General features: G+C 64.4%; 2 protein-coding genes across 2 annotated transcripts; both read right to left on the bottom strand.

The window, feature by feature from the left end:
• Nucleotides 1-162: 162 nt before the first annotated feature.
• On the bottom strand, nucleotides 163-1,497 carry POLR2J (RNA polymerase II subunit J). The gene is made up of 4 exons (XM_088529981.1): nucleotides 1,399-1,497; nucleotides 1,144-1,233; nucleotides 901-1,075; nucleotides 163-307 (listed from the first exon to the last, which is right to left on the bottom strand). Exons 1-4 carry the CDS (start codon nucleotides 1,449-1,451, stop codon nucleotides 272-274), a joined length of 354 nt encoding a protein of 117 aa, XP_088386107.1. The 5' UTR covers nucleotides 1,452-1,497; the 3' UTR covers nucleotides 163-271.
• Nucleotides 1,498-2,169: 672 nt separating this feature from the next.
• LOC104579656 (ras GTPase-activating protein 4) lies at nucleotides 2,170-12,412 on the bottom strand. Its single transcript, XM_088529951.1, has 21 exons — nucleotides 12,325-12,412; nucleotides 8,415-8,471; nucleotides 8,050-8,163; nucleotides 7,692-7,753; nucleotides 7,378-7,507; nucleotides 7,176-7,257; nucleotides 6,530-6,661; nucleotides 6,042-6,133; nucleotides 5,669-5,786; nucleotides 5,397-5,550; nucleotides 5,238-5,302; nucleotides 4,747-4,859; nucleotides 4,486-4,678; nucleotides 3,808-3,945; nucleotides 3,541-3,685; nucleotides 3,301-3,470; nucleotides 2,895-3,032; nucleotides 2,688-2,823; nucleotides 2,493-2,613; nucleotides 2,359-2,423; nucleotides 2,170-2,279 (listed from the first exon to the last, which is right to left on the bottom strand). Exons 1-21 carry the CDS (start codon nucleotides 12,387-12,389, stop codon nucleotides 2,170-2,172), a joined length of 2,400 nt encoding a protein of 799 aa, XP_088386077.1. The 5' UTR covers nucleotides 12,390-12,412.
• Nucleotides 12,413-13,511: the final 1,099 nt, after the last annotated feature.

The following is a 13,511-nucleotide window of genomic DNA, read 5'->3' as shown; positions in this document are numbered from 1 at the left end:
AAGTAAGTCAACACCCCTGTCAGCAACCTAGTACAAGCATTTAGAAAAATAAATTTTATTTTAATGAATTATCCATTTAATCAAACAAAACTTTTATCCTCTTGATGGACTGCCTATCTGGTTCAAAAAAAATACCAAATTATTGTGGCTGCTGTCAAAAATTAGAAAACAAGTGAGACTTAGAAAATCTTTGTCACAAATGAGGGTTTCAGTAAAGCATTCAACTAAAAGTATCACTCTATATCAGAAGTCCATTCTAAACGTGATTATTTTATTCAATTCCTTCCTGCTTGTCTTTGATGGCCACCTGTAAAACAAACAAGCAAAAACAGACACTAAGACAAGAAGTAGCACTGAGATGAAGTTATTTTAAGCATAGACAGCACCAGGCTTCTGTAAATCAAAACAAGCTTATAAAAGAATTGTTAATGCACTATTAGCCTTATCAGAGACTACTACATATGCATAAAATTATTAAAAGCATTGTACCTGCACTTTTTAGCTAGATTAAGTCTCACAAATTTGAAATTAAAATTAATGTTTTGAAGTAAAGCAGAATTTATCAGAGGGTTAAACACACACAGGAAAAAAAAATACTACAAACTAGAAAAACAGTTTACTGTATGCGTAAGATTATGAGAAATCCAACACTGGACAATTAGGGAAGATAAAAACATTATCATCTCCTGCAGGTAATGACAGGGCGGCCGTGGGCAGCCTCCACCACCCCCTAAGGGGGTTTGTGTCACCTGCCTAGCATGTGGCCTAGGCAAACTGCCCCAGGATTGCACAGTCCTCACGCACCCTCCTTTCTGCTTGACGTTCAAATATATCAACTTCCTGCAATGAAAAAACACCCCACCGAATACTAATAAAACCCAGCAGAGCAAAGGCACGCACCCGGAACCTCTCCTCGAGCAGGGAGAGCTCGCTGATGAGGTCGGTGATGGCGTTGGTGAAGGCCTCCTGGGGGCTGTAGTCCGGCGTGGTCTGCACGCGGATGATGATCTTGTGCTCCAGCGGGTGCGGCACCTTGTAGCCGGCGAACAGAACCTGCGGGTCCTTGAGGAGCTGCCTGCGGGGGAGCGGCGCTGAGCGGCCCCGCGGTGCCGCCCGCCCGCCCGCCCCCGCCGCCCCACTCACGACTTGATGATGTTGCCCAGCGTGTGGTCCTCCTTGTTGATGGTGAAGAGACACGCGTTGGGCACCTTCGTGTCCTTGTTGATGGTGATCCTGCCACACACACGCACCCGCGCGCCGTCACCGCGCAGGGCCGCCCCCTGTCCCTTCTCCCGCCGTCCCCCTGTCCGCAGGGTCCCCTCCCCGCCGCTGCCCTGTCCCCGCTGTCCCGCCGCCGTCCCCCTGTCCCCTCGCCCCCTCCCCGCCGCCCCCGCTCACTTCTTCTCGCCCTCGAAGAGCAGGAAGGACTCGAAGGCCGGAGGCGCGTTCATGTTGCCGCCGCCGCCGTTGCCACGGCGCCCCGCCCGTCACTTCCGCTTCCGGGGGCGGGGCGGGCTGCGCGCAGCCTGTGCCGAGGGGCTCCCGGTGGCGTCCGCGCCAGAGGTGACGTCAGCACCAGCCATGACGTCAGCACCAGCCATGACGTCACCCGGGGCCGCGATGCCAGCAGCAGAGCCACTAGGGCTGCCCCCATGGGTGGCACCAGCGGGGCCACCAGTGATGGCACCAGCACTGCCCCTGTCAGTGCCCCCTGTGCTGCCACCAGGGATGTCACTGCTGCCAGTGACGTCACCACTGGCACTGCCAGTGCCACCAGCGCCATCACCACTGGTGCCCTGAGGGGCGCCACCAGCCATGAGAAGCTGCCAGAGCTGCCCTGCCACTACAGTGACCACTAGTGCCGCTGCCAATGATGTCACCACTGATGTCACCACTGCCACTAGCAGCGTCACCACTGGCACCACGGCTGCCACCGCACCCTGCCATCATGGTGACCACTAGTGCCGCGGCCAGTGCTGTCCCCAGTAGTGCCACCCTCTGCCACCAGCAGCGGCACCCAGAGCGCTCCAGAGCCCCCAGGAAGGACGCGGGTCGCAGGGTGGCAGCAGTGTTTATTGCACGGCGGTGGCGGTGACGGCGGCAGGGGACGGGGCGGCCCTGCGTCCCCCCCGTCGGCGGGCAGGGGTGGGGGGGCGGCCGCAGGGCCGCTCACGTCTGCAGCTCGAGGTGGGGGCGCGGGGCGGGCGCAGGACCCACGCGCTCGTGGCAGCTCTCCAGGTCCTGCAGCACGGCCAGGAGCCGGGACAGCCCCGCGGGCTCTGCAAGGCAGCGGGGACAGCACGGGCTGAGCCCGGGGCGCCCCCACGTCCATTCCCCCACGTGCCCCCACCGCGCTACCTTGGGGACAGCTCCGGGGGCCGTTGTGGGTGTCCTGGGCCTCCAGCAGCTCCCGGCACTTCTCCCTGCAGCGAGAGGGCCGGTGCCGTGAGCGGGGCCCGGCGGCCGCCCGCCCCGGGGCGCTCCCCACGCACCGCATGGCGCCGCGCCGGCCGCGCAGGTGCTGGAAGATGCGCTGCGCCTCCACGTCGGGCTCCAGCGGGTCACTCCACTCCTGCAGCGTGACGCCGTGGCGCGCGGCGCCGCAGCCCAGCCCTGCGGGAGCCACCGCCGCCATGGCACCGCCGCGCGGCCGCGCACGTGTCCCCGCCGCGCCGGCCCCGCCATACCCGTCTTGTCCCGCTGGTGACAGCAGCTCCACTTGTCCCCGCGGAAGACGCCGGGGTGGTAGGAGCGGAGCATCTCGGGGTTGTTGGCGCAGGCCTTGCGCAGCGCCGAGAGCCACTGGTTGAGCTCGTTGACGCACTGCGGGGCGGACGGGGCGGTGAGGGGGGCCTGGCCGCGCGGAGGCCCCGCGTCCCCGCCGCGACGGCCACCTTGCACTGCAGGTACGCGGTGTCCCGCTGCCCCGCCTCGTCCACGTAGACGATCTGCATGACGTGGGAGCTGCCGAAGCTCTTCTCCTCCACCTTCTCGGCCGCCCGGATGTGGGACAGCGCGATGGAGCCGCTCGTCTGCCCGCAGGGATGGAGGAGAAAGTGGCGCTCGGCCCCCTCCCTGCAGCCTCCCCAGGAACACTCGGGACATGGACAGGGAGCCACAGGGCACGGCTGCATCTCCGTCACCAGCCTGACGGAGACCCACCAGACCCACCGCGGGATGCAGAGCCCCGTGTCCTGCACCCCAAGGTGGCACAAACCCCCTGAGATGGGACCCGGGGCTCCACCGGCACCTTTCCCCAAGCAACGGCGTCCCCACCGTGACGTGTCCCCCGCTCCATACCTTGGAGCTGGGGGTCTTGGCAAAGCTGAGGGCCTCGCTCGTGAGGGAGAAGTGCAGCTTCTTGGAGGAGGAGGAGAGCAGCGGCCCCTTGGCCTTGGTCTTGTGCATGAAGAGCGGGCCCTCCTTGATGACCAGCGTTTGCAGGGCGAGGGCGTTGGGCAGATCCAGATCTAGGGGGAATGGCCCTGTCATGGGGGGGGTCCTGCGGAGCTGCCCCCGTGCCCACGGACACCCCCTCACCTTCCTCCTCCTCTGGGCCCACCAGCTCGGCGATGAAGGCCTTCATGTGGGCGACGCCGCGCTGCAGCGCGGGCTGCAACGGGGCCAGCCAGGCCTCCTTGGCCCGCCCCGCCGCCGCCTCCATGTTGCCCACGATCTGCACGGCCTGGAGCCACAGGGGACAGCGGGCTCGGGGACCCTGCATGTGCAGGAGGACACAAACAGGCCCCCCTCCTCCCCACATGGTGACCCCCCCTCCAGGTGGCCCTCTCGGCGTCCCCGTCCCACCTTGGCCAGGAGCAGCAGCGTGCGGCTGGTGCGGGCGTCCGCGTGCTTCTCCCGGAGGTGGAAGAGTTTGGGGGTCATGATGGCCGGCGAGAAGAAGCGGAGGCAGAGGAAGCTGGTGACAGCGATGAACTTGACGCTCTGCAGGGGCACGGGACACACACGAGATGGGCACCACGGCATGAGTCACGGCAAAGGCATGACACACGCAGGGTCAGCCTTCCCCAGGCACAGGGCACGTGGGTTTATTCCCTGGGCTCCTTCCCTGGTGCCTTACGGAGGCCATGGCAGCTGGATCCATGGTATGAGAGGGAATCCCCCATTTATTTATGTTGGATGCAAGTGTGACAAGTGTGGGAGTGGAATCGTGGTGACAGGGGCCCGAAGAGCCTTGTAAAATGAGCCTCATCTGGCCTGAGAGCCACGACCCAAGATTTGGGGTGATGCCTCCACCCCCCAACCCCTGTGGGTCTCCAGGAGAAGTTCCCCAATTTTCAAATAAATTGGAAACAGATTTTTTTTCGATCCTGAGCCCCTGCCACGAGGCCTCCTGGAGGCTGCAGTTCTGCTGCCCCCGCTGTCCCCTGTCACCCGTCCCCCTGCCGAGGAAGGGAGCCCAGGGCGCCCAGGGAGCCGCTGCCACCCAATGACCACCCCCTCGGCGGGTTCCCACACACCGACCTGGTGCTGCTGCTCGGGGAAGCGCTGCGCGACGCGCCGGAAGAGCCGTCGGAACGCGGCGCGGACCACGGCGGGGCAGGCCGGGGCCGAGCGGGCCATGGCGGCCAGCAGCTCGTCCAGGTAGGACTGGAGGTGCTGGCGGCTCTGCTCGATCACGTCGCCCTCCGTCTGCACGCGGTGCAGCCCCGAGCAGCTGGCGGCAGGGCCCGCGTGAGCGCGCGGCGCCGCCGTGTCCCCCGCCACCCGCGGCCCGCCCCTTACCCGACGTCCTTGATCTCCACCTTGCTGGGGTCCAGCTCCACGTACTTCTTCTCCTCAAACACGCGGTTGATGGTGGGCCCGAGGACGGCGTGCAGGTACTGCATCCCGGCCACCTGGCGAGCGACAGCGCAGGGCACAGTGCTGGGGACACCTTGATGACACTCTGTCACAGCAACCACTGTGGGCACCCCAAATTCCCCCCCAGGAGCCTCCTAGACTTTCTTTGTGCCCTTCTTCCCATGGTGTCTCCAGCCACCTCCTGGTACATCCATGCCCAGCAATGTGCATCCTTGTGGGGATCCCTATGGACATCCCTCCTGCCAGGTCCAGCCCCCTGCCCCGGGACACTGGCTCCAGCAGGGACAGCACAGAGCTGGGACAACCTGAAAAATGCCAGGATTTTGGCCCAAATTTCCCATCAGGATCCCGCTGTGGGCAGAAGGCTGCCTGGGGGGCAGAGCACCTTCCCTGCCAGGGGCAGCACATGGCACCTTGAGGAAGGACTCCATCGACTTGGAGGCCAGCGAGTTGCTCCGGAAGAGAGTGTTGGGTTCGCCTGCAAAACGCCACAAAGACAGTGCCACACTGGGGACACCAACCACGTCACCCAGCCCGCAGCCATCCCGCACCGGCCCCGGCTCGCAGCTTACACGGCTTGGCCAGCTCCAGCTCAAACAGCAGGTCCAGGAAGTCCTTGGCCAGCCCCTGGCCCAGGAAGAGCTTGACCAGGCTGACGGCCACCTCCTGCCGGCACTCGGCCGTGGTGGTTTCGTCGAGGAGGGTGATCAGGGACACTCTGCCGTCCTGGTGGGGACAGGGATGAAGATATGACGGCACTAGGGTAGCAGATCCCCCGTCTTGGTGAACAACCGTCCAGCCGACGTGGCCGGGGCGCGCGGGGCCGCCCGGGGGCAGCGCTCACCTGGGCTCCCGACTGCACCTCCTGGCACAGCAGCTGGACCAGGGGCTGGTAGCAGCTGGAGGGCAGCACCGTCTCGTCCCGCAGCCGCACCTGCAGCTGCAGCGATCCCAGGTTGCCCCTGGGACGGGATGAGAGCGGGATGGAGAGGCACTTCCCGGAGCAGGAAGCATCCCAACATCCTGGCCCCCAGCCCTGGACGTCCTCAGAGGGTGGGTTGAGCTGTCCTGCATTTGCCCTCCCCTCTCCTGGCCTCCGAGTGAAGGGCTTTTTCCTAGGAATCGGCTCTCCGACTTTGCTAGGAATGAGGGTGTTTCCCAGCAATGGAAAGGGTGACCTGCCACATGCGGTCCCTTGTCACAGTGTTGAGACTCACCCGGCCTCCCTTGGCTTGGATTTGTCCGGCTGCAGCCGGAACCAGCCCTCCTCCTGCCGGAGCTCCTGCAGCCCCGGCACGTTGACCATCACCTGGAATGGGAGGAGAGGTCAGGGAGCCGGCCGGGAATGCGGGACACCCACCCTGTCCTCTTGCACCCGGCCAGGTCCAGGGCTGCACAGGGCACGCGCTGCAGTGCACCCTGCAAAACATCCCCGGATCCAGGCTGGGAGCACTAGCAAATCCCGAACGGGCCAGCGAGGAGGAAAACTTCCCTCCTACGGACATGGGAAACTGAGACTGGAGAGACTACAGGGCTTTGCTGGCATCTTTGCGCCCAAACCACCTCTTGCAACATCCCAAAAAGGGCTCATGTCTCAGTCTGCAGCAGCAACAAGGTCCTGCGCTAGGGTTTTTCCATCCAAAGGGAAGGGGTTTTTCCTTTCCAAAGGGAAAGGGCTCCACGAGCGCTCCGCAGCGGCGCTCACCTTTCCCAGGAAGTCGTTCCGGCTGACCAGGTCCCAGTCCCACACCTCCACGCACAGCTGCTCCCCGGCGCCCGCGGCCACCTCGAACTCGAAGGTCTCGTTCCAGCGCGGGTAGCAGGATTTCTTCACGACCTGCAGCCATGAGAAAAGGCTCCAGCCCCCCTTGCTCGGCCGCTGCCACCCAGGCAGCTCCGTGTCCCAACTGGCCTCCAGGTAGCCCAGGTAGCCCGGCTCCTGGGACAACGTGTTTCGTGGCCAACGTGACTCTCCCACCTCTTAGTGGAAGAATTTTCTTGATTTAGGAAAACCGGTCTGATTTTCCCAGTAACGGGCTTCAAAACCCATGGTGTTTCAAGCCAATCTCCTGATTCTTGGAAGCAACCACTACAGCTCCTGTTACCAGACTAATGCAGAGCCCTGCTAGTATCATAGAATCACAGAATGCTCAAGGTTGGAAGGGACCTCTAGAGATCATCTAGTCCAACCCCCCTGCACACGCAGGGTCACCTAGAGCACGTGGCACAGGACTGCGTCCAAGGGGGTTTGAAGATCTCCAGAGAAGGAGACATGGCTGTGCCCAGCCCTTGTCTTTGGGATGCCCGAAATCCAAAGGAAACATCTGCCCTGGAAGAAGTCCCGCACTCACTGCGCTCTCCTGTGTCTTCCCATTGTAGCGCACCCTGACGAAGGGGTCGGAGGCTCCGTTCCGGTCTTTCTGAGCCAAATCCCTGCGGAGAAGGGCCGGAAAGCAGCGTGGCACCTGGAGGGTCTCCTCGGACCGCAGCTGCGGGACACCAGCAGTGCCCCGGGGTGCATTTTGGTGCCTAATTGCACCCGCGGTGGCTCACCTGGCCTCGAGCACCGTGCAGCAGAGCCGCTGGCCGGCCTCACCCGGCAGCACCTGGATGCGCAGGTGGATCTCGCCCTGCACCTCCTCGTCGGGGTCCACCTCGCTGAGGCTCAGCCAGCCGCTGAAGCCTGCGGGACAGGGGGCACCGTCCCGGCCTGCGCCCGCCGCCGCTCCGGCCGCCAGGACAGGCCCCGCGCGCCCCGTGGATGCTGCAGCCGAGGGCCTCCTCCTCCCCAGCACTGCCCCGTTTCCTCCCTCGAGGGAGCACCCCGGCTTTAGAGGGTCCCCCCCAGCGGGTGCAGGGCCTCCTACCCTTGGGGTGCTCCACCAGCGTGTCCCGGGTGATGCTGACCTTCCCGATAACGTCGTCGCGGCTGCAAAACAGAGGCCGGGGAGGCTCAGCTGGGCGCCCGGGACCGCCAGGTCCTGCGCTGCTGTCCCCGAGTGCGGGGACGTTCCAGACGGGGACACGACGTGCGACTTCACCACGACGCTTCACCTGCCTCCGTCCCGCAGCCCAGGCACCCCTCTGGCCCACCCAGGCCAACCCATAGCAGAAGGGCTGAGGTGGGGATTCTCCAGTGCCTAGTATGGGGTTGAGCATCCTGCCTTTCCCTGCTGCAACACCTGGAGGACCCGGTCGCCTGCCCTAGCAGTGATGTGTCCCTACCTGAGCGCGTCCTCATCCATGACGTAGAAGGAGACGCTGTGGAAGCTGGGCTGGAGATGCACTTCGTACTCCTCCCCCCAGAACGGGGACAGCGTTTTCCACATCGTGGCAGTCCTGCGGGGCGGGCGGCAGCGCTGGCAAGGGGACAGGGCTCTCGCCCCCAAGCCAACGGTGACAAAAAAAAAGTGCTCAGAGCAAGGAAAAACGTGGGAAACCCACAGAGCAACGGGCACATTCCGTCAGGTCTGGGCCCCGTGGGGATCAGGAGAGGGAAAAGGGGAAGTCTATGGATTGGAGCTGGCGTTTCCTTCGCCAGGCGCTCCGGAATCGGGAGGGCAGAGCGTGTCCGCGCAGGGGCCGCTCACCTGACGATGGGCTCGTTGTCGATCTTCACGATGCAGTACGGGTCGCTGCTCCCCGTGCTGCAACGCAAGGCAGGGCCCGTCAGCGCCGTCCTCGTAGCCGTCCCCGGGGACGCGCGGGGCTGCGGGACGCCCCGGCGCCCGCCTGGCAGCGATGAGGGCATGAAACCCGCATCCCGGAGCAGCCCCGTCCACCACGAGCGTGCTCAGGGCTTGGAGGAACAGGGAGCTGAGGAAGGGGGGGATCCCAAGAGGACTACAAGGGGGAGCACAACCCTTATCAGACATCAGCGAATCACCCCAGCGGAGCAGCAAACCCCAAGATCTGAACATCCACAAGCGGATCCACGCCATGGATCCACACATGTCGGAATGGGATGCACGTGGATCACGGCAGCCAGCGCTAGGAAATGCATCCCTGACCCCAGCTCCGGGCCAGCGCCGGTGTTGGAGCCAGGAGGCGGCTTTTCCCTTCCAAAGAGGATGGTGAATAACAAACCAACCCATCCTTTTCCCTGAAACGGCTCCACAAGCTCCCAGTCCCCCCCTCTCAGCACCCACTCCGGCTTCAGTGACTTCTCCCGGCCACGTTCCCACCCCGCTTCCTTCCCCAGCCGCTGCCAGGGAAATCGCTGCGTTACGGCCTGGCCGGAGCTCCTTGGAAATTGGGTAATTCCTCCTGTGCACAGAGGAGAGCAGCCCCGGTGGGAGCTCCCTCCGGCAGCTCCCGTGCCCAGGCGGGCGCGAGGGCGGATGGCGAGTGCCGGGTTATTCATTAATGTGGGAGCCCGGAGGCTGCCAAGGAGCTGGGAGCTTCCAAGGAAAGGAAGGACCCGAGGTGTGCGGGGGGGCGAGGGAGACCTGAGCACGGAGAAACTTCCCTTCCCGAAAACAGGAAGGCCGGGACGGGTCACGCCTGGAGCGAGTCTGCACGGGCAGAGATCCTGGGCGCGCTGGGATGCGCGTGGGACCCGGCTCTGCACGGATGCTCCCCCGGATGCCCTGGTGGAGCAGGTCCCGCTGTGCCGTGCCACAGCACCCAAGGGAGAAAACGCAAAAAAACAAATAAAACCACCCAAAAAAGAAAGAAGGCCAAGAAAGAAGCAGGTCTAGAGCTGCCTTTACCCAGCTCTGCGTGTGCAAGGGCCTCTGCTTCCCCTCATCCCATCCCACGCCCGAGCGGTGCCGGCAGGACGGCGGCGCCCGCTCCCCTCCCTTCCCAACACGGTTTCCAGAGCAGCCCGGAGCGCCGGGCTGGGCGTCACGCTGGAAAGAGCCGCGGGTTGCCAGGAGCCGCGGCCGCCAGGCTGGCAGCAGCGCTCCCATCCATAACGGCGCTCCGGACGCCTTTTAACGAGCCCGGAGGATTAAACACCATTAAGCAGAAGCTATTGCTGATATTTCCTGCCTTGTGCAAACTATTAAGCAGGCAGCGAGCACATACGTGGCAAGGAAAACATCTGCCCTCTGGCTGCACCATACCCAGCTCCAAGGAGCCCTTTTTCCCAACGGGAGCAGCCTAGAGGGACCAGGGCTGATCCGGAGCTGGCACAGGGATCACCCAAAGCCGCTGTCCAAACAGGAGCTGGGAAGCGGCACAGGGGCATTCGCACTGTCACCAAAACAGGGTGAAAAAGATGGGAAGGGAGGAGGTAGGGTTGGTTAAAAAGTTTTAAAATTGAGAGGTATCAATTACACAGAGAAATGTATATATATAATATATATATATGTGTGTGCGTGTGTGTGTGTATACAGCTAGTTGGAGCCTGCTCTGGCATCCCCCACCGTGCAGGGCCATCCATCTTCGCAGACGTCCAGACGGGACTAATGGATCGTGCAAGTTTTATGTTTAAAAATTCCCTGGCTGAGGCACCGTGGGGGTTTTCCCAGCCCCGCGGGGCACCAGGGAGCATTAAGAAAAGGCTCCTTTCCTGCCTTTCCTGCAGCAGGGCTCTGCGGAGGGTCGTGCAAGGCTCATAGGGACGAGGCCACCTGTGTGGGGACGGCAGGGGACGCGGGAGCCCCGCGGGTGGCTCTGGCTTTTCCCCGTCCTGGCTCGCTCGCCGTTGCTGGCAGGACGCGCGGGAGGACGCGTACGGAGGCGGCTCCTGCCTGTTTACAGATGGGTTTGTGGCTTCGTGGCAGGGCCGGGTCCCGGTGCCAAACGGGGCTCCAGGCAGCCGCTCACTCGAGGAAGGAAAACAAAGAGCAACTTTTCCATAGGGGAGAGGGATGGAGATCGCACAGGGAGGGTGACGAGGGGGCTGCCAAAGCTGGCACATTGCAGCAAGGTGCAGCAGCCGGGGCCCCAAGTCCCCATACTGAGCTCGCGGCCCCTCCGACAGGGATAAATCCCATGGGAATGGGTCACGGCGTGGGACAGGGGAAGCGGGCAGCAGGTGCCCTGGCACAAGGCAGCTGCCAGCACCGGTAGCTGCAGTGGGGACGCTCTCCACGGGATAGTCGTGAGCTCAGTGCAGTGCAAGCCCAGCGCAGAATTTGCCTGGGAAAAGGGCAAATAAACAAACCCCCGGCAGGGCGTTTGACAGGATAAATACGAGCCGAAGGCAGGAGCGGCAGCGCTGGAGCCGGGCCGAGCCGCGCTCCTTCCCGGCTGCCAGGGAGGGATTTTGCTCCAGGCGGCCCCGGAGCGGCTACCAGCATCGCTGCTGGTGCCGCCGCGGTGCTGCAGCCCGGCCGGAGCCCACGGCTGCTTCCAGCATCCCGAGCATCCGCACGGCCAGGGCCCCGGCTCCCCCAGTTCCGAGGCCGGCGGTGCCTCCCGAGGGCTCTCGTGGCCCCGGCCCCGCTCCGGCATCGCCTCGGCACGGGCTGCTGTGGGGCAGAGCCAACAAGTGCTCGTCGTAAATCCCAGTCCGGCAGGAGACGTGGCCAAGGTCAGGCGGTGGCAGCGGAAGGAGGGAGCCGAGGCTCCAGTTTCCCTATTCCCAGCCCTGGCAGGGGCTCTCTGTCCCTTCCCGGCCGCACTCGCTCCCACGTTTGGAGCTCCCCGGTTAAAGTCTGGTCTCGCACCTCATTTTCTGCAGCTCTCCTAAAATCCCTCCTTTTGTGACCCGCTCAAGTTGCCAGGAGGGAGCTGCTCCGAGGGGCTTAAATCCATCCTGATGCACGGCAGGGGTGAGCGGGGGGGGCACCTCTCCTTCCCTGTTTATCCTCTTTTTCCCCATCCCATGACAGCTGCTGGACTTTTTCACTGATATTCCAGAAAGATTTTCCAGTGGTTTTCCAGCTGGGCTGGGAAGAAGCTTCGCGATGCGCCCATGAGCGTCCCACCAGCTCCGTCCCGCAGGAGGAGAGCACCAGGGCTGGACGCCGGAGCGAGCGGGAAGCGAGCGGGGACAGTCACCCCCCTGGTTTCGAGACGGGGCTCGGAAAGGAGAAGCGACGGGAGGGACGGGAAGCACCGGCGCCTTTCGGAGGCCGCGATGAGGGTGCGCGGGGACCCGCTGCGTGTCCCCGGGGAGCCCGTGCCCGGCCCCGGGGAGCTCTGGTGCCACCGCGGACGCAGCCCCGAGACGGCTGCGGGCGAAGGGTGCACAGGGGGTGCAGGGGGCAAGGCCGGAGCGAGGGCACCCAAAGTGCTCCTGAAGCGCAGGCACCATTGGGGACACCCCAAAGCACAGCCGGGGACACCCCGAAGAGCTGGGGGGCACCAGGCACTGCCGGGGGCACCTGCAGCACCTGGCAGTGGCGGGGGTGGCCCCAGGGCTTTGCAGGAGGGCACCCAAAGCACCCAGCGCTGCGGGGGGGAGGCACCCCAGTGCAGCACTGGGGGTCCCAGAGCACCAGGGAGAGCAACGGGGGCACCATAAAGCACCGGGAGGAGCCCGAAGCACCGGGCACCGCAGGGGGGACAGCCCAAACCCGCCCCGGGGAGCCGTGCGTGACTCACATGTCCTTGGCGGGCAGGTTCCTGCCCTCCACGACGCGGATGAGGAGCGAGCTCCGCCGCGCCATGGCGAGCGCCGAGCGCCGGCCCCGAACCCGCGACCCGCCGGCGCCGCCGCCCCGCGCGCAGCGCCCATGTGCGGCCGGCGCCGCGGGCCGCCAATCCGCGCGCGGGGGCGGGCCGGGGGGCGGGACCGACGCGCCGGCGGCGGCGGTGATTGGGCGAGGTGGGATGGGGCGGGGTGAATCCGAAGTCACTCCGGAGCTAGGGGCGGGGCCTCGGTGGGATAGGGGCTCCCGTGGGGCGGGACCCCCAAGTGCCGAGGGACCCCCACGCTGCTGGGGGGGTCCTGCATTGACCGGTGGGACCCCTGGGTGCCTATAGGGCCCCCACGCTGCTCATGGGCACGAGGGGCAGCCCCTGGCGTCGGGGGTCTCACAGGTCACCCCACGCTGCTGTGGGGCGCAGGGCCACGGGGACACCCCGGACACCCTTATTGCCATGGGTCACGCGGGGCCAGAGACACCTCACACCGCTGTGGGCAGTGCTCCCATGGTCCTGTTCCCACAGGAAGCCCATCCCGTTCCCGCAGGGATCCCATCCCGTTCCCGCAGGGATCCCATCCCATTCCCGCAGGAATCCTGTCCCATCCCCACGGAAATCCCAGCCGAGGGAGGACCCAGAGGTGGCAGCAGCCCTGGGGATGCGGGAGCTGCCTCCTCCCATCCCAGTCCCCAGCGGGTACCATGGTCGGGTGCCGAGAGAGCGCAGCAGGGGGCAGTGTATTAAAACAAACAAACAAACAAAAAAAAAAAACCCAAGACATCAAAAACCACCAAAAAGGGCCCTCCCGCGCGCTGAGCGGCCGCGGCGGGAGCAGTCCCTGTGCCCATGTTTCCCTGTGCCCGTGTTTATGGACGTGACGCCCTGGGCCATCTGCTCCCAGCCCAGAGCAGCCGCCCATGCACCCGGGGGGCAGCACGGGGCCCTGCTCCCGCTTCCCCGCAGCGGGATCCCCCCGGATCGCAGCCGGGATCCCCACGTCCAGCAAACCCTCCTGGAAAACCCCATCCGGAGCAGAGCGCTGGAAGCCGCCCCGGCCGCTCCTGCTGCCGCGCGGCCCCGGGGACCTTGGCATTTGCGAGGGGTCGCGCTGCCCCGGCGGCGGCTCCGGGAGCTTTGCCGGGGAT

The sequence above is a fragment of the Tinamus guttatus genome, unplaced genomic scaffold (assembly GCF_059628265.1).
Source record: "Tinamus guttatus ecotype Peru unplaced genomic scaffold, ASM5962826v1 Tinamus_guttatus_pri_ptg000356l, whole genome shotgun sequence".
NCBI lineage: Eukaryota > Metazoa > Chordata > Aves > Tinamiformes > Tinamidae > Tinamus > Tinamus guttatus.
Note: the sequence above shows the minus strand (reverse complement) of the source record. Positions and strands in the feature narration are given on the sequence as shown.

Coding starts and splice junctions, on each gene's coding strand:
- LOC104579656 (XM_088529951.1), bottom strand. CDS start 12,389: ATGGCGCGGCGGAGCTCGCTCCTCATCCGCGTCGTGGAGGGCAGGAAC. Junction 4,860..5,237: donor CGATGGAGTCCTTCCTCAAG/GTGCCATGTGCT, acceptor GTCGCTCGCCAG/GTGGCCGGGATGCAGTACCT. Junction 2,614..2,687: donor TCACCAGCGGGACAAGACGG/GTATGGCGGGGC, acceptor TGGCTCCCGCAG/GGCTGGGCTGCGGCGCCGCG.
- POLR2J (XM_088529981.1), bottom strand. CDS start 1,451: ATGAACGCGCCTCCGGCCTTCGAGTCCTTCCTGCTCTTCGAGGGCGAG. Junction 1,076..1,143: donor CTGGGCAACATCATCAAGTC/GTGAGTGGGGCG, acceptor GCTCCCCCGCAG/GCAGCTCCTCAAGGACCCGC. Junction 308..900: donor TGCTCGAGGAGAGGTTCCGG/GTGCGTGCCTTT, acceptor TTTGTTTTACAG/GTGGCCATCAAAGACAAGCA.